We start from the raw sequence: 24,906 nt of genomic DNA, 5'->3' as shown, positions 1-24,906 counted from the left end.
ACATCACCCAGGTGGTGGAGGGGAGTCCCCATTACCTGTAAAGCGCTTTGAGTGGAGTGTCCAGAAAAGTGCTATATAAGTGTAAAAAAATTATAATTGTTATTATAATTGCAGTGCTGCGCGCCTGCTGTGACGTCACATCGCGCGCTCGCCTAAATGCTCTGATTGTGCGCTTGTGGACACGGTGTGAATCCGCGCATAGAATTCGCCTTTCTTCACCTCTGGGTTCATTTTATTTTTGCCCGTCCTAGAGATTTCATTTGAACACGCACACCTCCTTGGAAGAGTGTGTGTGGGGGGGGGTGGGTTGACTGGAGCACGGTCGTGGTCCAGTACAAATGTCCTAAATGCCTGAGTAATAAGGATCAAACCAGGCTGAGTTCCACTGGATTCGGCGCTCAGGTCCGTCAGGTGGGGTCCACCGCTCGGTGGCGTTGCCCCTTTAAGACGGAGGCCTGTGACTGACGGCCGGGCGCGCGCTCAGCGCGAGGTTTGGGCGCGAGAGGCGTCGGTTCCTCTGAGGGGGAAGATGGAGGGGAGTCGCGCCGGGCTGTAGCCGGGCAGGTTCCGAATCCGTGGAAGTGTTTGGCAGCGGTTTCGTTTCAGTTAGACACTACGCATCGCCTCGATCTGGTAAGTTTAAAAGTCTTTCGGCTTTAGTTTTTTTTTGCTGCGTTAGCGACTGCGTGTGAGTTGCGTGGAAGCAGAAAGTTGGTCTCTTGTTTTGTTCTGCCCGCAGTGCAAGTTTATCCGGTGATTTCTGCTTCTTCCTACTGGACTGAATCCGCACATCAGCGCCGCCCGTAGTCCGTATTGTCTTCTTTTAGTTGTGGATAAGATCTTTAAAAGTGCTTTCGCAATCCTGTTATTTTCAACTCTCGTGTTAGGGAGACTCTTCCTTCATCAGCTGTGTTGCACAAGAAAGGAGAAAGCGGCGGTTGTTGTTTCTGATGCTTACGCCTGTGTATTTTTAGGAAATCTCATTGCTCGCCGCCTTGTGCGGAATCCGTTGCAGTCCAACTCCTCGCTTGTACTCGAGGTGTTCCACATGTGTGACACGAAAGGAACCCGAAAGCGCGCTTCACACGCTGGGGAGTCTGTCTGATGCGCTGACTGCTACCCGCGGTTACAGGACACACTGGCCTTCAAGCAGGTGGCAGGCGGGCTGGGTGTCCAGTCGTGGCGGGTTCGCGTTCGCGTTCGCCTTGAACACGTGAATGGAGGTCCCGCCGACTTGGGGAGACGGATGGTTTTGAATGGCGAGAGCGGGGACGGGGGGGGGTGGGGCTCACGTGGCCTGGGCGGTGGGAGCAGCGCGCTCACGTTGCCCCGCCAGCTGTGCGCAGTTAAAGGGCGGGCGGGGCGCTTTCCTGTCGGCGGACAGACTGGCCGGGCGTGAGAGGCCCCCGGGCTCTGGAGTCGCCTGTACCCGCGGCTTCAGGAGGGCTTGAGGACCACGATAAAGCCGACAGTGGTTCAACCGAGCACGCAGATCCTTTTATCGATAACGGCTTTTCGTTATAAGACTGCACTAAAAGCTACCCCCTGCAGATCCCCGTTTCAAACGCCTACACGCGGATTTGACACAGATCAGGTTCAGTTGCCCGAGGCAGCTTTTCTAGCAGATCTCCAGGTGACCCAGAAGGATGTGCCGACCGGACCGGCTGGGTGAGGGTGAGGCTTCAGAGGCCCGCCGGGTTCAGCCTCCTGCCGCCGATAGAAGCGCCCTGGCTTCTCCGTCCACGCGTGCCTGCCCCCTGAGCGTATCTATGAACTGGCTTCATTACTCTGCTCTCCTCCCCACTGAGAGCTGGTGTGTGGTGTTCTGGCGCACTATGGCTGCCGTCGCATCATCCAGGTGGGGCTGCACACTGGTGGTGGTAGTGGGATTCCCCATTACCTGTAAAGCGCTTTGAGTGGAGTGTCCAGAAAAGTGTAAGCAATTATTATTATTATTATTATTATTAACGGCTTGTAAAAACCTTGTTTGCTTTGATCCTGCTCGAATTTCCTGCAGTGAACTGGGAAGTCTCAGCATGAAAGGCGCTATACACGAATATGTGGCCTCACAGTTCCGGGGTACCAGCCTGGGAACCCCTCTGTGTGGAGTTTGCATGGTCTCTCTAGGGCATCATGGGTTTTGTAGACCCTCTGTGACGAGTCTTTGCAAGCCCCAGGCTGCTGCTGTTTTTCTCAGGTTATACCTGGGGTCGTTGTTGTCTTGGAGCGTTAATGGCTCCGGCGCGGATGGACATCCAGACCGGGCCGGACTTGGACTCCGACCCTGTGGGGGTTATGCTGGCCCGTGGCAGAGCCCGTTGGGTGGAGGTGAACTGTACCGGTCCCAGACAAAGACCCGGCAGCTCACTGACGCGAAGGCACGGGCTGTGAAGCTCTCGTTTCTCCCGAGCACTTCAGCAAGTAAGGCTCTCCGGCCCGGAGCCGCTCGGCGCCCCAGCCTGCAGCGGGCGGACTCGCCCCTGGTGCGCGCGGGGTTAAGCTCTCTCTCTGCTTCTCTCCCCTGCAGAAAGTAGGTTAGAGTCGCAGGGCACTGTGGGTAAGTATCGCAGTTGCATAACCTGGGTATGTAAAAGCTGTGTGTCCCCCTGCGCAAGTCTGCTGCACTCTTTGTTCCCGGGGTCCTGAGGGGGACGGAGCCGGGGATTTGGGGCGCCTGGGAATGTTGAGGGAGTGGGGGGCCCCTGGAGAGGTGCGTTGTGGGGGGGGGGGGGGGGCGTGCAGTGGGATTGCATGGCTGTGATGCTCTTTGCCAGACCTGTCAGCTTCATGCTCCATTTTCTCCCGAGGACCTGTGAGTTGGCGTCTCTCGCATGATCCTCTGCTTCTGCTTGAGCTGCTCCTCGCGGGTTTCAGACAGTCGGGGAGTCTCCGGTATATAGCGCCCTGCGCTGTTCCGGTGTGCGGGCCCCTCCGTGCTGGGGCGGCCCACAGGGCGCGACCTCAGACTCTCCCACGGGGAGCAGCTAGATCTCTGGGGGTCCCAGCCCCCCTGGGTCTTGTGGGTCAGCAGAAGTCGGCCTCTGGACTGTGGGGGTGCGGTTGAAGATGGAGGCTGTGCCAGGGAGATCAAGCACGTGACCTGAAGGGGCAACAGCTGCTCCCCACATCTTTTCCTCCGCAAAATCCCAGAGGTGCTGGTGGGCGAACTTTCAGGAAAATGAAACTCCCAGCTCGCCGGGGGCTCGATCTCGTTCCCCTCGACCTCAGCTCAGCGGTGGTGGAAGAGCAGAGGCCCTGCTTCACTCCCCTCCGCTCGGCCTCTTCCAGGGGCTTGCCGCCAGCCTGGCTGCCAGCTCGGGGTCTGCTCAGGCACGCAGGTGCAGTGTCCCGTGTGTTGTCCGTGCGGATCCGTGCCTGTCCTCTGTGTGTCCGTGTGGCTCTGTGGGCCCAGCTAATTAAGGAGCTTGAGACCTCGCGGGGGGACACTGTTTGCAAGCAAGTTTAGGCACTAAATGCAAACTTTGTTAACCCTATAAAATCCATCGCGTCTGTCTTTCATACAGGAGAGCTCTGGGTGTCGCGCGGTGATTGGCTGGGAAGGGGTGGGCGTGTCGCGCAGTGATTGGCTGGGAAGGGGTGGGCGTGTCGCGCGGTGATTGGCTGGGAAGGGGTGGGCGTGTCGCGCAGTGATTGGGCGGGAACGGGTGGGCATGTTGGAAGGGGGGGAGGTTGGGGGTGCACGAGCCCTCTGTCTCCCCATGTGGTACAGCTGCAGCTACTTTGTTGAGATGAGTTAATAAACAAGTGCTGGTCTTAAAGTGGGACTGGTGTACAGGTGACCATCAGTGTTGAAACATTAAAGGCTTGGGCAGAGGCTGGGGAGTCTCACACGCTGCTCCTGTGTCCCCAGATCGTGGCTCTCGCTCTGTTCTCCGCTGGGTCTGGGATATATGGACTTGTACATGATGAACTGTGAGCTTCTAGCAACCTGCAGTGCCCTCGGGTACCTGGAAGGAGATACTTATCACCGCGAGCCCGACTGTCTAGGTGAGTGAGCAGGGTGGGCTAAGGGGGAGAGGGCTAGAGGAGTGGAGTGGAGTGGGGCTATGATTAAGTGTGTGGGGCTGGGGTGAGATGGGCTTGGCTATGGTGGGGTGGGATTGGGCTTCAGTGGGACTGAGCTGGGGTGGGGTGGGGTTACGGTAGGCTGGGCGGGGTAAGTTGAGGTGGGATGGGCTTGGGCTACGGTGGGGTGGGTGGGGCTGAGCTGGGGTGGAGAGAGGAGCCTATGTAAGGGCTGGAGACCCTTGAAATGAAAGTCCAGCGCCAGCACATCAAGGTTCAGGGCTCTGAGTCGGCTCTTGAGACCAAGGGTTTGGTTTGCCCCCGAGTGTGTCGCTGATGCCCGCTGTGCCCACACAGAGAGCGTGAAGGACCTGATCCGCTACCTGCGCCATGAGGACGACACCCGCGACATCCGCCAGCAGCTGGGCGCGGCGCAGATCCTGCAGAACGACCTGCTGCCCATCATGGTCCAGCACCACCAGGACAAGCAGCTGTTGGACGCCTGTATCAGGTACAGGGGCAGCGGGGCCTGGGGGGCCGTGGCGCTGGGGACAGGAGGAGAGGGAGAGAGGGGGCGGACTGTGGCGTCGCCGAGGGGAGGAGAGGGAGAGAGGGGGCGGACTGTGGCGTCGCCGAGGGGAGGAGAGGGGGAGAGGGGGCGGACTGGGGCGTTGCCGAGGGGAGGAGAGGGGGAGAGGGGGCGGACTGGGGCGTCGCCGAGGGGAGGAGAGGGGGAGAGGGGGCGGACTGGGGCGTCGCCGAGGGGAGGAGAGGGAGAGAGGGGGGCGGACTGTGGCGTCGCCGAGGGGAGGAGAGGGGGAGAGGGGGCGGACTGGGGCGTCGCCGAGGGGAGGAGAGGGAGAGAGGGGGCGGACTGGGGCGTCGCCGAGGGGAGGAGAGGGAGAGAGGGGGCCGACTGGGGCGTCGCCGAGGGGAGGAGAGGTAAAGAGGAGGGGGCGGACTGGGGCGTCGGTAACTGGGGTATTGGTAACAGTTGTAGATGTAATGGTGACAATATTAACCGATCAGTTGTGTGGAGAATAAATTGTAATTTAAAAGTTTTAAGTATTGAGCTCTTTTTACCCTGATCTTCTGTTGAGTTCACTTGCGCTCCAGGACAGTACTGATCTTGTGTGACTGCTCTCTTCTCCTCCTGCTCTGGCACTTAGGGTGTGCAGTGAAGGAGGTGGGGTTCTGCCTGCTAATTTTGTAAGGTTTGGAGAGCGCTCAGCGCAGGAAGAGATGTAATGTCACAGACAGGACGTGGGTCTCGCCCTCTCTTACAGGTTGATGGTCAATCTTACCCAGCCTGCCCTGCTGTGCTTCGGGAAGGTCCCAGATGACCCTTCCTTCCGACATCACTTCCTGCAGGTGGTGTCCTACCTGCAGGCCTACAAAGAGGTGAGTCTTGCTTCTCCAGAGATGTTTCCTTCCTACGGGGAAATCTCCAGAGGCAGGAATTTAAGACGGATGTTCAGTGCAGACGGGGAACGGGCAGAACTCCCTGACAAAGAAGGGTGATGGGTACGTGGAGCATGTTTCACAGACACCGCGTTGAGGCAGATCCCCCCCCAGTAACCCTGAACAAACACCTGCATGCAGTCCTGGGATCAAGACGCCACCAGCCGGCCTGCAAGCAGGGCTGAGGAGCCTAGCCCTCTCTCCCTCATGGCCTGTCTTCAAGTTTTAGTCCTGCCCCTCCTCGGGAGGAACGCCGGAGAGGAGCTGTCCCGGCTGGCAGGTTGAGCCGGGGGCCGAGCGCCTGCGGGGCCTTGCGATTCAGAAGGGACCGACCCGGCGCGCTGGGAGGAGCCGTCTCTGCTCATTCTGCTCTGCTTTCTGTTTCTGATCCAGGCCTTCGCCAGCGAGAAGGTGTTCGGCGTGCTGAGCGAGAAGCTGTACAACCTGCTGCAGCTGGTGAGCAAACTCCACCTGCAGGGGGCGCAGAGGAGGGGAGCAGGGCCAGCGTGGGGGAAGGGAGATGATGGATTTAAATGCTGTTTGATCACTTAAAACCCTTTCCACGTTTCGTCATAATCTCCCTGGGTTTTTGACAGTTGTATGGATAGTACTTGCAGAGACATAAGTGCGGATAACATCTCCACCTGGATGTCCAGGTGGATCTTCTCGAAACGGAGTAGACAGCACAGGGTATCCAGCGTCTTGGCATTAATATCCAAGGTCCTGGAAGCTCAGCATAGCCGAAACGGGGCAGGGCCTGCTGGGAGTTTTATTTCACGGGAGAGCTGCTGTGAGGCCTTTAGGATCCTAACTGGAGAGGCTTGGTTTCCGCTAGCTGATAGCCTGGGGGAAGAGGAGGAAAAGAGAGGATATCTGAGGTTTCTCTGTGGCCCTGGTCGGAGCAGATGAGCTCCGCTCTAGGCGCAGGCCTGTCTCTGCAGAGCCCAGAGGTGGGGAGTCACAGGGGGGCGCGGGTGTAACCGCTGTCCGGGGGGGGTCCTCGGGGGTCCTCGAGGCAGGGCGTTGGCATTGGCATGTCTCTCACGCGGCTGTCCCCCGCCGGCAGGACTGGGAGCAGCGGCAGGAGGAGGACAACCTGCTGATCGAGAGGATCCTGCTGCTGGTGAGGAACGTGCTGCACGTCCCCGCGGACCCCTGCGAGGAGAAGGTGAGGGCTCCCAGCCGTCCCCAGTGAACGGCTTTGCTCGGGCTCTTGGGATCCTGTCCGCGGTGACCGGCAGACGTGGATGTGAGCGGGGTGACGCGTCTGCCTGGCTGACGCGCTTGGGGATACCGGCAGCGCTGCCGTGGAAAGGAACCTGTTGCGGTTTCTCGGACACGTTCCCTTTCACAGCATGCAGTCTGGTACAGATTCGTACCGGCTGGAGAGCGCGTCCCCTTGTGTTTGGTTAATTCAACTCTATTTGTCATTATACTTAAACAGGTGCATAATATAGTGAAAAGTGTTTCTCATTAGTCACTCGGATGCAGTATATAAATAGAACAAGATAAGACAACAGTAACACAATAACGGTAACAGTATAATAACATAACATAACAGTGTAATCAAAACTGCAAATAAGCAAACAGAGAAAGAATACAACAGGACAAAAACAGTGCAAAAGTAATTCAGGGAACAGTGCAAAAATAGTATGGTGATTAATAAATATTACAACTAGTACAGTTTGGGGAGAGGAGTGTTCCTAGGGACGGAGATGTGCTGTGTCTGGGGGTGTCTGGCAGCGGTCGGGCCCGAGTTGGGCTCGGCTGTGTGCTCTGCGGGGCCGCGCTGACGGGCTCGTCCCCGCGTCTCCGCGCTCTCTCCCCGCCTCCCAGAACGTGGACGACGACGCCAGCGTCCACGACCGGCTGCTGTGGGCCTTGCACATGAGCGGCATGGACGACCTGCTGAAGTTCCTGGCCAGCGCGCAGAGCGAGCAGCAGTGGAGCCTGCACGTCCTGGAGGTCATCTCCCTCATGTTCCGGGACCAGGTCAGGGCGCCCCGCCGCCAGAGCCTCCCCCCTCCCTGTCGACCTGGGGGCTTCGTTGGTGAAGAGGCTGCAAGCGCCTGCAGATCTTGCAGGTCGTGGCTCTGCCAGGCCCTAGCTTGGAGAGCACTGATCGGGGCCGTTGGTGCCGTTCACAGTGGCTCACGGTCAAGCAGCTGCAGCTCTTAATTCCCAGGATTCCCGACTTTCCCCCCACTACCCCGATCAAAAATGACGCAGAGGGAATGAACGGTCCCTCCTGAAGCGTGATCCCTAATGCAGGGCAGGCAGTGGGGCTTCGTCCGTCTCCCGCCGCGCCTGACCCACGCCCCGCTGTGTTGCAGACCCCGGAGCAGCTGGTGAGCGCCGGCCAGGCGCGCTCAGCGCAGGAGAAGCAGAGGGACGCCCAGGAGCTGCAGGCGCTGCGGCAGAAGGAGCAGGCGGAGAGGCGGAGCCGCTCGCTGCAGAGGGGAACCAGGTGCAGCCCCCCAGCCCCTCGGGGACAGGGTCAGGGCCGTGAACCCACTGCCAGAGGGTTTGTGGGTTCAAGTCCTAATTGTAGACACGACTGTGCCTCCTTGAGGAATCGACCCCTCCCCAGCTGGATATTAGCATTGCTGGAGGGATGATTCCTGCTGGAGCGGAGCTGAGCCCCTCCAGCTTTACAGAACCCTGGATGAGCTCTGGAGCCACTAGTCCTACCTTACAGCAGACCGGTCTGTAGTGCTAGCCTTAAGAGGGCTCTGCATGGCATCGCTCGTGCTGTCTGGAAGGAACATGAGACACCTTCCTCTAGTCATGCACACTATACCCTAACAGCGGTACAGCTGTGTCTCGTTTGCACCCTTGTCTGTGAACAGTATCACCTGGGGTCACGTCGATGGCCTCCAGGTGACTTAGGAGGACTGTGCCTTACCTCCGAGTGGCACTGGACCCCTGTACATTGGCTTCTGCACTAATGGGTGGTGGGGTGGGAGGATCCATTCTGCATTTTTTTCCCCCCCCCCCACGTGGGTACAGGGGTCATCGCTGAGAGGCGAGACGCAAGGGCTCAAAAGGAACCAGATTTCAAAAGAAAGACAGAATTACACATTCCGATTGCTTTGATCGCGGTCAGGCATTGCCTGTACAGTTGCCGGTATCGGCCGTGTGATTTGTCGAGAATGTTTTCATGTCGTAGCTCTGAAACGCGTGTCGCTCTGTCCTGTCCCCTGTCTGTGTGAAAGGCACTCTCGGTTCGGAGGCTCCTATGTGGTGCAGGGACTGAAGTCCATCGGAGACAAAGACGTCATCTATCACAAGGGCCTGCACAACGTGAGTGTCCCGACAGCGGGGAACCCCCTTTTGACTAAAGAGCCGTATGGTTCTGTCGGATAAAACTGAGAAGTGCTATCTGCAGGATTCAAACTCTGTTCTACCCCATTTGGCACCGAGTTGCACAGTTTAGTTCTGTGCTCAGGCCTGGTTGCGCTTAGTGAGTGTGTGATAGTGCTCACGAGGGTTTCCAGACTCCGGGCCTCGCAATCCGGAGACCTGTACGTTGCAGAAAGCCGCATGTTTGAGAGAGGGGCGAAAGTGATCCACTCGGTTTAACCGGATCACTTGGTTTGGTCTTGCTGTAGCCCGACTCTGTTGGCGGTTTAGAGACGTGGAGACCTTGCCGGACCCTGCGAGGGCTGGAGCTGGGCAGCCCGCTCGGCAGTAACCGTGCCTCTCGTGTGCCAGCTCGCTGCCCACACGTGGTCGGCGTTTGGCCTGTCCTGCGCCAGGCTTTTGGAAATACGGCCTGTTGGGATACACAGGTCACGGCGGCACTTCTGCGCCCGTGTTTTGAAACGATTATCCGTTGCCACGTGTGCCCTGAGGGTTGCCCTCTCGGCCTTTGCGTGAGCTCACTGCCCGCCTCCCTGCCCCTCCTCCTGCAGTTCAAGAACTACAGCCACGACGCCGGCAAGGCGGTGCGCAGGGTGCCCAAGCGCCAGCTGCGGGCGCGCGACCCCGAGGGCGCCCGGCGGTCGGCCCTGAACGTGCGCCTCTTCCTGCGGGAGTTCTGCCTCGACTTCCTGGAGAACTGCTACAACCGCCTCATGTACCTGGTCAAGGTGAGGAGCCGGGGCGTCTGGAGAGGCAGGGCCAGGTCGCAGTGTTCGTAGGCCCGAGGCGCTTTCAGGCCGAAATGTGCAAGAAGTGGGGTAAACGCCAATTGAATTACAGCCATTGACACGTCGCACTTTAAACTATTGTTACACTAAACCCCGTGATTGATGGGGTGAGTCGAGCAACCTTCACTTCGATACTTCTAGTGTCTAGAACGGCCACTAGGTAGCGTACGAGTATTGATTTGGAGCGCCTAGAGCCGATCGCAAGCGTGTTGTTTCAGCTCGTTTTGCCTGTGCTGCAGTAGGGGGTCACGCCAGGAAAACGGTGTCGTTTGCCGAAATGATGCACCTTAGAAAAAAGGCGGCTCCGGGTGCCTTGAAGGAAAGGATGCTCGGCGTGGTTCAGTTTTGCTCTCTCCGCCTCTTGCGCCCCCTGCAGGACGGGCTGATGCGGGAAAAGGCGCAGCAGCACGATGAAACGTACTACCTGTGGGCGCTGGCCTTCTTCATGGGCTTCAACCGCGGGCACAACTTCCGCCCGGACCTGGTGTCCGAGACCATGTCCATCCGCACCTTCCACTTCATCGAGCGGAACCTCACCAACTACTACGAGATGATGCTGACTGACCGCAAGGAGGCCACGTCCTGGGCACGCAGGTCAGCCGGGGGCTGGGGGCTAACAGGGAGCAGTCATTAGGACCAGCAGAAGGCAGCCTGTCTGCAGTGTGCTGGGCGGACACGACACTTCAATATCTTCAACCTTTAATAGTTCTTGAATGCAAATCGTTTTAAGCAGTTTTGCTAAGAAGTTGGAGCTCGTTGCCCATGTGACCTGTTCCCCCAGGATGCACCTGGCCCTGAAGGCGTACCAGGAGCTGCTGATGACGGTGAACGAGATGGACCGCTCGCGCGACGAGGCCATCCGCCACAGCGCCTCGGTCATCAAGAGTAAGAGCCCGGCCGCTGGCTTCCTGCTGTCCCTCACCGATTCGAATCGCGAACGCTTTCAGTGGGCGGCGTGTTTGCTGTAACTTGGACGCTTGATGCTGTCGAAAAAAAGTTTAGAAATTGTCGAAGAAAACTCTTCACTCAGGTTAGGTGTGGTCAAGCAGAGTCCCTTATTCATGCGCATGGGGAGGATATAATCATGCAGACCTGAGAGCAGCCTCTCATACAGATCTGTGAGTAACCTCTCCACCGAGATGATAAATGCAATGAGTTTTATACAGCAAATTCACACAGGAAAGCTCACTCTAAGTTTCCATATTAGGAGCTGTTTTTCTCTCTACAAACATTTCTTTGTAATTGACCACGTTCTTCTTAAGAAGCAGTTTTACCTTGTATACAGACAAAAGGAAGTATATAAATAAAAGGTGTGAAATGAGCTAGACATTCTGCTGTTGTAGCATTAATATCAAAAAGTCAAATAATATGCTTGCAATTGTTCTTTCATACTGTTGCTGGGTAAAAGGCATTTTTCAAAGCCAACTAATCACTATCTGATACACTTTAAGAAAGGTAAATGCTAAAATTTTTCCTCAATACCCAAGAAAGAAAGAAATCATGCATTTCCCCCCCATTATAGCTCCTAGTGAGCTGAGTAATGGTGTGCTTTTTTTTCGATGATTCATTATTGATTTTGTTCTACCGGTCCTTCCTTGAATCTGTTCTAACTTTTACCCTGATCTGCTGGTTTGGCAACCTGAAATCTGAGAGGCAAGGACAGACTGGGCAGCCTTGTGAAAATAAGTCAGAAGGTCACTGGCGCTGATCTTCCAGCCCTCTCCTCCAACTATCACTCACGTGTTTTTCGTAAAGCAAAATCCATCTGCGACGATCCTTCACCCGCCTTGTTTAATAACTTCCAGTTACTCCCAATCGGAGCGCAGATACCGGCTCCCCAACTCCAAAACCAACAGATTCAAGTTCTCATTCATACCTGCAGCCATATTGTTACTTAACACTTGACCTTCTGTGTAAATATGTGTGAATATTGTTGTCCCTGTCGTTTTCTTCTTCTGTCCGTCTGTACACATACACTACTGCTGTAAAACAACTTGCCCCCCCCGGGGATAAAAGACTCTCTTTCTACTTGCATATCAGTGCCAGAGCTTGATCTAGTTTGCAGCCCTCGTTGCTGATTGCTCAGCAGTGCCCCTCTGTGCTGCCCCTGATACTATGCAGCGCATGTGAGACAACAAAGCCTCCAGTCGTCTCTTCATCCTCCTCCAGCTCTGTTCCGGCTGGCAGCTTTAAGTCTCCCAGCTCGGTGCTGGAGTGGAGTGCCAGGCGACTGACTGTGCTGCTCTCAGGGCTTGGCCATGCCAGTGTTATCTGGAGCCCGATCTTCACACAGAGCGGCAGAAAATGGCGCTGGGGTGGCCCTGCCTCGCAGGATCGGATTGTTTTGGTTGAGCTGGAGCTCAGGCTCGGTTATAAATTTCTTCCAAATGAAATAGTTGTGTTGTCCCAGACAGCAGTGATGGCAATAAAGCCTCAAAGGGTCTCAACACCAGACGTTTTTTTTTCCCTTGCTGTGTGTACGGAGCCCTAATAGTCTTCTTTCTCTCCGGCACTGTGTTCAGGCAACATCTTCTACATGATGGAATACCGGGAGATCTTCCTGACGCTGCTGCGCAAGTTCGACGAGACCAAGCAGCCGGGCTCCTTCCTGAAGGACCTGGTGGAGAGCACCCACCTGTTCCTGCGCATGCTGGAGCGCTTCTGCAAGGGCCGCCGGAACCTGGTGGTGCAGGTGGGCCGGAGGGGGCGGGGCTGGGTGTGATTAAGGGGTGGGGCTGGAGGTGGGGCCATTGATAGGGCGGGGCATCTGCCTATCTTTGCTGTGTAAGTGTTTCAGATGAAGCTTTAAAATCTGGGGAGCAGAGCAGCTTATTACTGTTTACCCCAGAAATGCCAAAAAATAACTGCAGAAGAAGTAATAAATATATTACAGACTTAAACACTTCTACTACATCATGGCTGTACAAAACAGCCTGTCTGAGTGCAGGGTCTCAGCTAGAGCCACTGGCACTGTTCCCCACGTCATCGGGGCCCTCTGACAAGCAGCCATCCTACTGGCGCTCCAACCCTGAGTTGTCCCGGATCTGCAGGGTGTTTGCGTTTCTGACTGGCTGCTCTCTTCTTCTGCAGAAGAAGAAGGTGAAGAGGAGGAGGTCAAAGGGCAAGAAGAAAGCTGCTGTCCCAGTGCAGCGCTCCCCCGAAGCCCTGGAGGAGACGTGGCGGGTGTTGTCTGAGGAGCTGCGAGCCGCCGGCTTCCAGGTCGGCATCAGGGGGCAGGGGCGGGGGAGAGGGGTGTCCGGTGCAGGCCGTCCATCCTGCCTGCACTGTGACCGACTGCACGCAGTGTGCTCTGCTCCGTTGGTCTTTGGCGACATCGGATACACAGGCGGTGCAGGAATGTGCCAGTTACTCGCGCGTCAGGAATACACTGCAGTGATGCACCCTGTCTGACACAGGCTGTTGAGACAATTGTCCAGTCAGACCCTGAGTGGTTCCTCCAGTATGATTTGCGTTAAAAATTCACTGCATGTTGGCTAAACCCTAACTTATAACTAATTGCAGAAAAACACTGGAATGGAAGCTTGCTGGAATCTTAAGTGCAGGATTGACAAAATCTGCTGACTGTTCTGTTCCCTGGGGCTTCAAAGTTCGCTGTGAACCCCTTGCCTAGACTGCAGGTGGAGGCTTTCTGTGAATGTCTGATGGGAGTGTCTGGTAAGGTTTTCTTCCTGCGCCTGTGTCCCTGCAGTTGTCCGAGTCGCTGACGGAGAGAGCCGTGCCGTTCGATGTGGCCTCCGAGGTCCTGGTGGAGGAGCAGAGGGCGGATGCCCTCGTCAAGATCCAGGACTCCCTGCTAGCCCGGCAGGGGCCCGAGGCTCTGGCACTGCTCAGGGCCGCCAGGTCAGAGGTCACCGGAGTCGTGTGAAGCACAATAGCAATAATGACAAAGAGGTTGTTATTGTGCCGAATGGTGTTTGCTGCCTGTCTTTCTCTGTCCCTCAGTCTCTTCCTCCCAGGCCTGGCCTGTCCTGTCCTGTCTGCCTCTCTCTCTCCTCGCTCCCTCCTCTCTGGCCTGGTCTGTCCTCTCCGCCCCTCTGTCCTCTCTCCCTCCTCTCTGGCCTGTCCTGGCCTGTCTGCCCCTCTGTCCTCTCTCTCCCTCCTCTCTGTCCTGTCCTGTCCTGTCCTGTCCTGTCGGCACCTTTGTTCTCTCTCCCTCCTCTCTGGCCTGGCCTGTCCTGTCCTGTCTGCACCTTTGTTCTCTCTCCCTCCTCTCTGGCCTGGCCTGTCCTGTCTGCCCCTCTGTCCTCTCTCCCTCCTCTCTGGCCTGTCCTGTCTGCACCTCTGTTCTCTCCCTCCTCTCTGGCCTGGCCTGTCTGCCATTGCCCTCTCTCTTGGTCTTTAACAGGGAGGTGTGGCCGGAGGGGGCGGTGTTTGGATCAGCTGACGTGGAACCAGAGGAAGAGCTTCAGCTGCTGAATAAGATTCTGTTTGCCAGTCTACCCAGTAAGTGTTGTCCACGGGTGCATCATCGGTCTCCAGAGGTGCACTGTATGGAGTCCAGGCTGTACAAGCCCTGAATGGAATTGAAGCAGAACACCAGGGTCAACCCCCCTGGCATCTGTAAGGACCAAATAGCCAGGACCTCTGTATAATGTCTCATCCGTAGGCTGACAGCTCTTACAGTACAGTGTCCCCAGTCACCGTGCTGTGTCAGAGGTAAAGACGTTCCTCCTCCCCAAAGTCCACAGAACTCTGGAGTTCAGAGACATTTTTGACTTATGGGGCGTTCATGCTCTGACAGGCTGTAAAGTAATAGTTAAATAAAGGAGTCCCAATTTCAAATTAAGCACGAAACCATGAGCTTTGTGAAAGTACCATAAGTCCCCATATTGTCGCAAACCCCCACTCTCACCTCGGGCAAGAGTGAGAGCTCCCACGAGTTGCAATGTGATGCAGCCCTTCCTGCTCACTAGTCACTGTAATGACTAAATGTCATGTGATGTACGAGCGAATAAGTACAGGTTGTGCAGCAGACATTTCACCTCAGAAATGTTACAATGTGACACAGAGTTAACAAGCAAGTAGTATTTGTCAGCAAAACTGTCTTGAAATCGAAAGCAGTATTTCTGTTAGATCAAAAGAGATAACCCTTCTTGTTTACAATGTAATAAGGACACTTCACGTTACAGGAAATCTTATCTCGTTCTAAATCGCAGACCACGGCGCTGCACATACCTGGAAATTTCATCTACTTTGTAATGTAAATTCGGGGTTTTACAAGTTACTGTGCACGTTTTACTTTTTATTGCAGTTAGAAATGCTCAGTGCTGATTTTTACTAATCCCGAAATATGAAAATGGGGTTACACTACCCCTTTAAAGGTCTCACTTCTCCATACTGACCAGATTCGATCTTGCTCAGCTTTTAAGGTCTGACGTGTTGAGTCTACATCATGGAAACTCCTGTCACACACGATTTCTCATTATACTCGTCTTAAACTGTTAAGATATTTCACAGTCAAAGTAAAGGCTTAGTAGCCACTGAAAATGTAGGACTTCTTTAAGGACCAGAACAGGATTGGAATGGTCAGATGAATGATCTCATGAGTTTAATTACCCAGGTTGAATAGGAGACAACAGGGCGTCTCTCTCGGGGGAGTGGAGCCAGGTGTTCATGGGAAATCTTCAGCCGGCAGCCCCGTGCGCCTCCGTGCGGAGCTCGGCGACTTGACCCTCTGCCTTGTGCCTAACAGGACCGGCCCCTGCTGAGCCTGCCGAGGAGGAGGAGGAGGAAGAGGAAGGGGGCGGAGAGGGCGATGAAGAGGAGGAGCTGGAGTCCGTGCGTGTTTCAGAGACGGAGTTCAACTTCCTAGACTTTCTCAAGAGGTGAGCCCGGAGCACGGCGGTGAGGGAGGAGCTGCGAGGCCGGGACAGAGTTTAAAGCCTCCATCCCGTCAGCGCGGCCTGTGTTCTTGATTGATCGAGCCTCTCCTGCCCGTGATAATTCCCGGAAGCATCAGTGAGTTGCTGTGAGTGAAAACGTGTGACGTTCCTGTGCCTGTTGGTGTGCCGCTGCCGTAGAATCGGGATGACTGTAGTGTCTGTATTTTTGTCCTCGATCCCTCTCCGGTGTCAGGTGGCACACCGAGCTGGTGAAGGGCGCAAATGCAAGTCGCGGGTTAATCGCTGTAGGGAGAACCGGCTCGGCCCTCTTCCGATGAGGCATCAGAGAGACAGATGGCAGGAGGAGACCCTTGAGGCCTCCAGGCCCAAGCAGGCCCCCGGCAGAAGTCTGGATCGGGGCCAGTGCTTCTGCACTCCAGGAGGGGGCCAGACTGAATTCGCCCTGAGTTCTGTGATTCTTAGTGATGATCCAATGTAGGCCTCATTGAAGCTTGTCCTCCCTCGATTCAGTGCCAACGAAGAGGAATGAAGCCATGAGCTGTGTGCAGCGCGATGCTCTTGAGTTCGGTGCCGATTAGGAAACTGCAGACGGCGATGGCACAGGGGCCCCAGGTGGCTCTGTGAGCCAGTACATCAGATTAAAACATTTCAGAGCACGCTTTTCTAATTGATTGTCTTCTGGATTCTATGTGCTTTTCTTTTTCTTTTCCTGCATGTGCCGTGAGACTTTCTGCACAGCTCTTTTCCAGTTAGAAGTCAGCCTAATTATATTACTGTTTTGTCCAACTGTGTGTGTATACTGTATGTGCCTCAGGGTTGGGGTTAGTCCTGCATAGAACTGGGTAAACAACATCAAGGCAACTTCGGACACTTCAGCTTGATGATTTCTTAAATGATACACGCCTAAGTGAAGGTGGCTCAAAATTCAAGTGTTGCAGCCGTACATCTGCCCATACAGATGAGCTCTGGTAGTGCAAGCTGTCTTGTGTTGAATCTGGTGGCAAAGCGCTGTACAAGAGGACATTTCTGCGAACAGCACCGCGGTTTTCCAAACAGGACTGGACGCCTCTGGACTGTAACCTTTCTCACGATCTGGGGGGTCGCCCGGCAGTGCTTTTCGGTGGGTTTGAAATTCAGCCCTGACTGCCGTCTACCCCTCAGGTTCGCCAGCCCCAGCGTCCTCCAGCCCTACCTGCTGCTGTTGCGGAGCTACGCTCGGAACAGCCCCCACACCAACCACTGCGTCGTGCGCATGCTGCACCGCGTGGCCGTCGACCTCAAGATGGAGGCCCTGCTCTTCCAGCTCTCCGTCTTCTGCCTCTTCAACAAGATCCTGGGGGACCCTGCTGCGGCCGCCTACCAGGTTTGCCCACAGCTGTCCTGTGTGTGTGTCTGTAGCAGCAGGATGAGTGGAGGGCCTGTGCCCACAGCTGCCCTGAGATGTGAGATGTGAGATGTGCCCACAGCTGCCCTGTGTGTGTGTCTGTAGCAGCAGGATGAGTGGAGGGCCTGTGCCCACAGCTGCCCTGTGTCTGTAGCAGCAGGATGAGTGGAGGGCCTGTGCCCACAGCTGCCCTGTGTCTGTAGCAGCAGGATGAGTGAAGGGCCTGTGCCCACAGCTGCCCTGTGTCTGTAGCAGCAGGATGTGAAGGGCCTGTGCCCACAGCTGCCCTGTGTCTGTAGCAGCAGGATGAGTTAAGGGCCTGTGCCCACAGCTGCCCTGTGTGTGTGTCTGTAGCAGCAGGATGTGAAGGGCCTGTGCCCACAGCTGCCCTGTGTGTGTGTCTGTAGCAGCAGGATGTGAAGGGCCTGTGCCCACAGCTGCCCTGTGTCTGTAGCAGCAGGATGAGTGAAGGGCCTGTGCCCACAGCTGCCCTGTGTCTGTAGCAGCAGGATGAGTGGAGGGCCTGTGCCCACAGCTGCCCTGTGTCTGTAGCAGCAGGATGTGAAGGGCCTGTGCCCACAGCTGCCCTGTGTCTGTAGCAGCAGGATGAGTTAAGGGCCTGTGCCCACAGCTGCCCTGTGTGTGTGTCTGTAGCAGCAGGATGTGAAGGGCCTGTGCCCACAGCTGCCCTGTGTCTGTAGCAGCAGGATGAGTGAAGGGCCTGTGCCCACAGCTGCCCTGTGTCTGTAGCAGCAGGATGAGTGAAGGGCCTGTGCCCACAGCTGCCCTGTGTCTGTAGCAGCAGGATGAGTGGAGGGCCTGTGCCCACAGCTGCCCTGTGTCTGTAGCAGCAGGATGAGTGAAGGGCCTGTGCCCACAGCTGCCCTGTGTCTGTAGCAGCAGGATGAGTTAAGGGCCTGTGCCCACAGCTGCCCTGTGTCTGTAGCAGCAGGATGAGTGGAGGGCCTGTGCCCACAGCTGCCCTGTGTCTGTAGCAGCAGGATGAGTGAAGGGCCTGTGCCCACAGCTGCCCTGTGTCTGTAGCAGCAGGATGAGTTAAGGGCCTGTGCCCACAGCTGCCCTGTGTGTGTGTCTGTAGCAGCAGGATGAGTGGAGGGCCTGTGCCCACAGCTGCCCTGTGTCTGTAGCAGCAGGATGAGTGGAGGGCCTGTGCCCACAGCTGTCCTGTATCTGTGTTCGCAGGAGCTGGTGACCTTCGCCAAGTTTGTGCTGAACAGGTTTTTTGCCCTGGCGGCGCGCAACAACAAAGCCTACGTAGAGCTGCTGTTCTGGAAGAACGTGGGCGCCGTGCGGGAGATGACGGAGGGCTACACCAAGCCAGGAGAGGAAGACGGGTACGTTGTGACTCTGAGTGGCTGTGGATCTAGGGAGTACACCTCCGGAGAGCAGGGACTTGCAGCAGCAGTTTCCTGACGGCGACACCATGGTCTACTTGACCAGTGAAAAACAAGGCCGGTCGCTCACACTCACTCAGTCTCTCCCGGTTTCTCAGGGGTAAGAAGCAAGCAAAGTGGACTCCGGAGGAAGAGGAGGAACTGAGACAGCTGTACCTGGAGCACCAGGACTGTGGGGGTGAGTCTGTCTGCCTGTGTCTCAGCCTCTCCCTCTCTCCTTATACACAGTTCAGTTTGTCATATACACAAGTGCAAGGAAAGGTTTATTTGTGGAAAGTGTTAAGCATGCAAAAAAACCTCAGTTTGAGACAGTGGTATTATTTGTTCAGTTCATCCTGAGCTCCTTCTGTTAATCACTCCTCACACCCTGCTTGAGTTTCTCTTGCTGCCATTTCCCCCACCTCTCTCTCTCTCTCACTCGCTCCTGTCTCACTCTGCCGTCTGCCTTCCCTCTGTCTCTCACTGCTGTCTCTCACTGCTGTCTCTCACTCCTCTCTCACTCCTCTCTCACTCTCTCTCACTCTCTCTCACTCTCTCTCACTCCTCTCTCACTCTCTCTCACTCCTGTCTCACTCTCTCTCACTCTGCTGTCTCGCTCTGCTGTCTCACTCTCTCTCGCTCCTGTCTCACTCTGCTGTCTCACTCTGCTGTCTCACTCTGCTGTCTCGCTCCTGTCTCGCTCTGCTGTCTCACTCTCTCTCGCTCGCTCCTGTCTCACTCTGCCGTCTCTCTCTCTCCCTCTCTCTCAGCTGCGGACCTGGTGGACACTCTGCTGCCCCTCCTCAGGAACCCCTCTCGGACTCGGCGGCAGGTGGTCAACCAGCTGGTGCTCCTGGGTCTGGTGGACAGTGTGAAGGACCTCAAGAAGGAGAGGTGAGGCTGTCCGGGCCCGGCGCCGGCCCCGCTGAGCAGCGCGCGCAGCCCCGCTCACCTGCCCCCCTTGCTCTCCCTGCAGGAAGGGCACACGGATCGTCCTGTGGACGGAGGAGCAGGAGCTAGAGCTGCAGACTCTCTTCGAGGAGTTCAAGGACTCGGACGGTGCGTCTCCCCGCCTGCTGGCGTCTTCTGATCAGATCGCAGCCCCTTGCCCAAAGAGGGGGGAGAGCGGGCTGCCGAAAGCCTCCTGTTTCTCCCCCGTGTCCAGACAGCCCTGTCCCCGCGAGTCCCTGTAAGACCCAGTAAAGGATCATCAGAGCAGATGCTAAGCACAGCTGTGCGCTTCTCCCTTGGAGAGGTGTTTGGATTTTGCTTTGGGGTTAATTTAACTGTTAAAGCTGTGGCACCTGGAGGCCAGGTCTCAGCAACTCGGAGAAGGCCGGGCCTGGCCAGTATAGTACGGGTCAGTATGGGGACCGGCGGGCTGTTTGTTCTGGGTTGTGGTGTTGGTTCTCCAGCAGTAGGTGCTCTTCCCTCTCTGGAAGCCAGCAGAGTGATGAGGGAGCTGTGCTGCAGCAGAAGCCATCTTTCAGACGTGGCCTTAATCTGCCCTCCTGCCTCCACCTGAGACTCGACGGCTTCTAGAGCACATCTTCCATGTGCAGGGCTAGAAGATCTGGCTTTCGGAAGCCCTGTAACCCGGGTTGGTGTCTGTGAAGGGGCTGTTGTATCCGCGTCTTGTGACGGCGCCGACGCCGCTGTGTTCCAGACATCCTGGGGAGCATCCTGAAGAAGCTGACGGCGCGGCGCTCGCGGGCCCGCGTGGTGGACAAGCTCCTGAGCCTGGGCCTGGTGTCGGACAGGAAGGAGCTGTACAAGAGGAGGCGCCGGAGAGCCGCGGGAAAGAGCTCGGGCATGGTGAGGTCACGCGCTCGTGCACACCTCCATGCCTGCTCCCTGCTCCTGCCGGAGTTCTGGGAATCCGCGCGGCTCCAGCCTGGAGTAGACATGTTTGAGGAGGGAGACTTTCTGCCAGAATGTTTCTATTCCTTAATTGACACCGTTTATAAGGGCACAAAGGTGTTTGAGAGCACATCTCCTGTTTGTTGAGAATGTGCTTTTGTTGGCAATACAAGTGACCGTAAGGGTTGATCTGACGTCTCTTCTTCCAGATCAACAGATGGGAATCCCTACACAGGGATTACTCAGGTCCACCACGTCCACCGGCCGGACAGGGCTGAGGGCCCCGATCTGACCCGTCTGCTCACGGCACTGTTTCTCTGCTCTCAGACCGAAGAGGAGTTTTTCTCCGACCTGGCTGGGGCTGCGCAGGAGGAGCTATCGGAAGGAGAGGCGGAGGCTGAGGCTGAGGATGAGGAGGAGGAGACGGACGAGAGCGACGGGGAGGAAGAGGAGGGGGAGAGGGATGGCGAGAGCAGGGTGGCGCAGAGCCATGGCGCGAGAGATGGCGGCCTGCAGGCGCTGGCACGAGCCGTACAGCAGGAGGGTGAGACGGCCGCACCCCAACGCCACATTCCCAGAGCACGAGGGGAGGGAGAGGAGGGCGTTTGTTCTCTGTGTTCTAAAAGAAATACTCCAAGTACTGATCCAAGTAAAGTGTACAAACTGCTCTTGCTTTTTTACCGTTCTGGGGTTGCTAGCGATTTTGCGGTAGAAAGATTGGAACCTGGGAGAGGACAGGACCGTGCTGAATCCTCTCTGTGTGTGCAGGCTTGTCAGGACCCCTGCTGTGGCTGCAGAACTGCCTGAACAGAACAGCGGACGACCGTGAGGAAGACGGTGAGTCTCGTTAGCCTGAGTATACCGTGGCCATTCGGCGATGCTAATGTGCTTTGAGAGTGTGTTGTGCACTTGTCTTTGTTTCCAGAAGGCTTCCTCATGGTCTTATCATGCTGTCCTGAGCCTTAGAGCCACAGAGCAGATCGTATTACTGTGCTTCGCCGGTGAATAAGAATGGAAGCAGCTACCTAAGAAAGCTGTCCTAAACTGTGCTAAACTCCTTTTATAGTGCTTTTCTGGGCACTGCACTTGAGCACTTTACAGGTAATGGGGAATCCCACTGCTACCACCAATGTGTAGCCCCAATTGAATGATGCAACAGCAGCCAGATTGCACCAGCACGCTCCCCACACACCAGCTTCAGTGGGGAGGAGAGCAGAGCTGGGATAGTGCCATGCAGTCCGACTCGAGGGCATGTGGGACGGGCCCCCCCTCTTCCCCAGTCCAGCGCATGATGCCAGTATCCCTCTTTCCCTCCCTGCTCCAGGCCTGTCCCAGCCCGTGCCACTGGTCCCTCTCACCGAGGAGAACGAGGATGCCATGGAGAACAGGAGCTTCCAGAAGCTGCTGCGCAAGCTGGGCATCCGCGCGCCCGCCAACGAGCAGGTGGGCCTGGGCGGGGAGCCACATAGGCCAATCAGAGAACAGGGGGAAACAGGAAGTACCAGACCGTGAGGCGTCAGTGATCAGGTGCCCAGTGACTAGGAAGAAATAAATCTTGAAACCGGGGATGAGGTCTTCTGGCTGTAGAAGAAGGAGAGGTTGGTAAAGTGACGTGAACGGGAATGGCTGTATGTGTGGTTCCAGAGTGAGCAGGCCTCATGCGTCAGCATATAGTCAGTGTGTCCGGTCTCTGTGCAGCTGCTGGCTGGTGGCGTCGGGCCTGCTGCAGTCGGTGAGGGTGGACAGACCTGACAGAAGAGTAATGCTCTCTGTGCTGATGAGATATTCTCCCCTCTGGTTGTCAGGAGTCGTTCTGGAGGATCCCAGCAAAGCTGAGCCCGGTCCAGTTGAGGGCAGCAGCTGCCTCCCTGTCCCGGGATGAGGGGGCTCCTGGGGAGGAGGCAGGGGAGACGGAGAGCCTCGCGGAGGAGCAGCGGGACTCCGCCGATCACGAACAGAGAGCCCAGGCCCTGCGCGCGCTGCTGCTCGCTCGCAAGAGGAAACGCCACCTCGCTTATGACACAGGTGAGTCTCTGTTCCCGTGTGCAGAACCTCAGCCCCTCTATAGACAGGCGAGTCTCTGTTCCAGTGTGCAGAACCTCAGCCCCTCTATAGACAGGTGAGTCTCTGTTCCCGTGTGGAGAACCTCAGCCCCTCTATAGACAGGCGAGTCTGTGCTCCAGTGTGCAGAACCTCAGCCCCTCTATAGACAGGCGAGTCTGTGCTCCAGTGTGCAGAACCTCAGCCCCTCTATAGACAGGCGAGTCTGTGCTCCAGTGTGCAGAACCTCAGCCCCTCTATAGACAGGTGAGTCTGTGCTCCAGTGTGCAGAACCTCAGTCTCGGGGAGTCCTTTTCTAAGTTGGTATGAAAGAAATCCTGTTTTAATTCGGCTGTATTGTATTTCCAGTCTGTGTGCACCAGTGAGGAAAGTGGGACTTTTGGACCCCAGTAGAGACCCCCTGGATGTTGCAAGCTGATAGTTTCACTCTTGCCCTGACTCTTTCAGATCCTCACTCCCCAGCAGAGTATGTAGAGCGATTCCCAGAGGTCACCTCCGACAGCGGGAGCCCCAGGTGCGTGTCCGCCCTGCGGGGGGGCCTGTTTGTGAGTGGGGTAGAGTCGGGGGGGGTAGATTCTCTGTGTGCCTCCTGAAAGCTAACCCGTGGCTCTCTTCTCTCGCAGAGCCCTGCAGCAGGGAGACCACAGCAAGCTGCCTGCGAAGAGGAGCCGGGCTCTGGACAGCGACGAGGAGACAGGTACAGGAAACTGCACAGCAGGAGCTGGGTGTGCTCTTCGTGGAGCTTGATGAGCCCAGGATCTTGTCCAGGTGGTTTCTGGGAGAAGCCAGACTAGCCTGTTCTGTCTTGATTGCTTCTCTTTGAGTATTAGATCAGTTCATTTCAGAAATGCTTAATATCTTTGTATTGGAGCATACATGCAAATAAGCATTTCATTGCACTTGTGCATATGACAACAAACTGGCGTTGCACATCAGGAAGGCTTGTTCAACCTCTGATTGCAGAAGCTGCCCAGATCTTGTTCCCTGCTTGTAGTTCAGGTTTGGGAACGCCCGGGGTCTTTCGAAATGTAGCGAACTGGTTTAGTCTCTCCGGAGAGCGTGGCTGGTCTCCGGGTCCCGGCTCTTGGACACGCGGGGAGCGGCGGTGTCTTGGGTGCCTCAGATCCCTCTCTGTCCCGTTTTGCAGAGGAGAACGGCGACGCCTCCGTGCCGATGGATGTGGGGGGCGGCGATCCCGATTCCGACCCCGAGGGGTGCGCGGCCCCGGCTAAGCGCCGCCGCCAGAGGGCCCTGATTGACGACGACGATGAAGACGAGGACTAGAGCTGAATCCCAGCGAACCAAAGATCAGCAACCCTTTTTTTCTTTAACACCGTTCCAACACGTGGGTCTCGTCTCCACCCCCCTGGAACACCTAGACGGGGGGTTTCTCCTGGGCAGTTCTGGCCCCTGGCCCGTGTGGCTGCACCAGCCTGGGCTCCAGTCTCGGCTGCGGCTCTTGTCACAGAATTAGTGTGTTTTTCTATCCTGTCCTCTCAGTGTGAATGTCAAAGGTCGTATTTCTGTACTGTCACAGGAGAGTGGCACTGATGCTGCTCGAGTGTCTTGCTGTTGGTTTTTTTTTTTCTACCAGTGGCCGTGCTGTGTTCTCTGTACAGACTCCTCTGCCTCCTTGCCCTCATGGCGGTCTGTCCTCGCGCCCGTTTCCTGCTGGAGCCTCTGGGCCGGCGCCGCAGTCATCTGGGTTGGCGCTGCAGGTGCAGAAGGTCAGCCGCAGTACAGTGACCCCAGTATCCCGGTTACCGTGGTCCTTTGGCAATGGATGCGTCCCGTTTTTACAGTCGGCACTGTTTCACCAAGGTCCCCTAATGGAGCCTGGAAGCGGGAGACAGCGCCCTCCTGTGGTTGAAAATGGGTACGGCAGTGTATTACATGTGCATACATGAATACATGAATGTGTCGAAATGAGCTGGACTTGTTGGCTGCAGCGCTCCTGCCTTTAACGGACCTGCTGGCCTGACAGGTGATTGGTTTGAGTTATCTTGACCTCTTCATGACCATACAGGTCACAAGAAAAGCTCAGGCGCCCCTTGAGCAGGATCTGTTCTCATAATGGCGACTCTCTTGTTCCTACTGTTGGCTACAGAAGACCAAACGTATCCTCCCAGAGACAGCTGTATTAAACTAATGTCCAAAACCCTGAACTCTTTCTCCTGCCGACATCTTCGCAAGGTTGTGTGTGCAGCGGCTCTGTGCCCAGTGCAGTCTGGGATAGAAAGGTTTAGACAGGAGTTTTATTTAGAGCATTTCTCATAGCTCTGGGGAAGAATGTCCTCATGGGATAGAGGTGTTGGGGAATCGAGCGAGTTCTCAGGTTCGCTGGCTTCATTCTGACGTGACTTTAAAAACACCGCTAGCATGAATAATATTTGAAGATATAGCCCAGACGAGTGCCCTTGACCATGCGCGGGCCCTGTTGATGCACAGTTGCTCCCGGGCCTGTGCTACGTGGTTCCAGTCCAGTAAAGGCTCTCCTGCTGGGGTTCGAGTGACCCGTGATGGAGGGGGTGCATCAGAGCACTAGGCCCACCTCACACAGGATTCAGGGGCATTTTCAGTGCGACTGTGTTGCTCATGATACTGAGCCAGGTGGTTTTAAATGTGACTGAAGTCCACTAGCTGATTTTTAGGGGTGGCATTTGTAAGCTAAGTGATTCTTTACAGAAATAAAATTTCAATGGGTA

The 24,906-nt window shown here is 56.2% G+C and overlaps 1 protein-coding gene across 1 annotated transcript; it reads left to right on the top strand.

The window, feature by feature from the left end:
• Nucleotides 1–506: 506 nt before the first annotated feature.
• Nucleotides 507–24,906, top strand: timeless (timeless circadian clock). Its single transcript, XM_088921841.1, has 30 exons — nt 507–633; nt 3,872–4,008; nt 4,384–4,537; nt 5,313–5,427; nt 5,881–5,943; nt 6,554–6,655; nt 7,324–7,479; nt 7,821–7,954; nt 8,703–8,790; nt 9,402–9,578; nt 10,015–10,232; nt 10,420–10,523; nt 12,161–12,330; nt 12,729–12,857; nt 13,348–13,499; nt 14,005–14,102; nt 15,352–15,484; nt 16,664–16,865; nt 18,090–18,241; nt 18,400–18,479; nt 19,051–19,174; nt 19,257–19,339; nt 19,947–20,095; nt 20,468–20,684; nt 20,909–20,977; nt 21,465–21,583; nt 21,946–22,165; nt 22,649–22,715; nt 22,825–22,898; nt 23,349–24,906. The coding sequence occupies exons 2-30, from the start codon at nt 3,912–3,914 to the stop codon at nt 23,483–23,485; spliced, it is 3,783 nt and encodes a 1,260-aa protein (XP_088777967.1). The 5' UTR covers nt 507–633; nt 3,872–3,911; the 3' UTR covers nt 23,486–24,906.

Source organism: Atractosteus spatula, chromosome 1, assembly GCF_055471065.1.
Source record: "Atractosteus spatula isolate fAtrSpa1 chromosome 1, fAtrSpa1.hap1, whole genome shotgun sequence".
NCBI classification, from domain to species: domain Eukaryota; kingdom Metazoa; phylum Chordata; class Actinopteri; order Semionotiformes; family Lepisosteidae; genus Atractosteus; species Atractosteus spatula.
This window is presented reverse-complemented; position numbering and strand designations above follow the sequence as displayed.

Bases quoted from the DNA above. Each gene is read 5' to 3' on its own strand.
- timeless (XM_088921841.1), top strand. From the start codon at position 3,912: ATGGACTTGTACATGATGAACTGTGAGCTTCTAGCAACCTGCAGTGCC. The intron at 6,656-7,323 runs GTGAGGGCTCCC...CCCGCCTCCCAG, and splicing joins CGGACCCCTGCGAGGAGAAG to AACGTGGACGACGACGCCAG. The intron at 16,866-18,089 runs GTTTGCCCACAG...CTGTGTTCGCAG, and splicing joins CTGCTGCGGCCGCCTACCAG to GAGCTGGTGACCTTCGCCAA.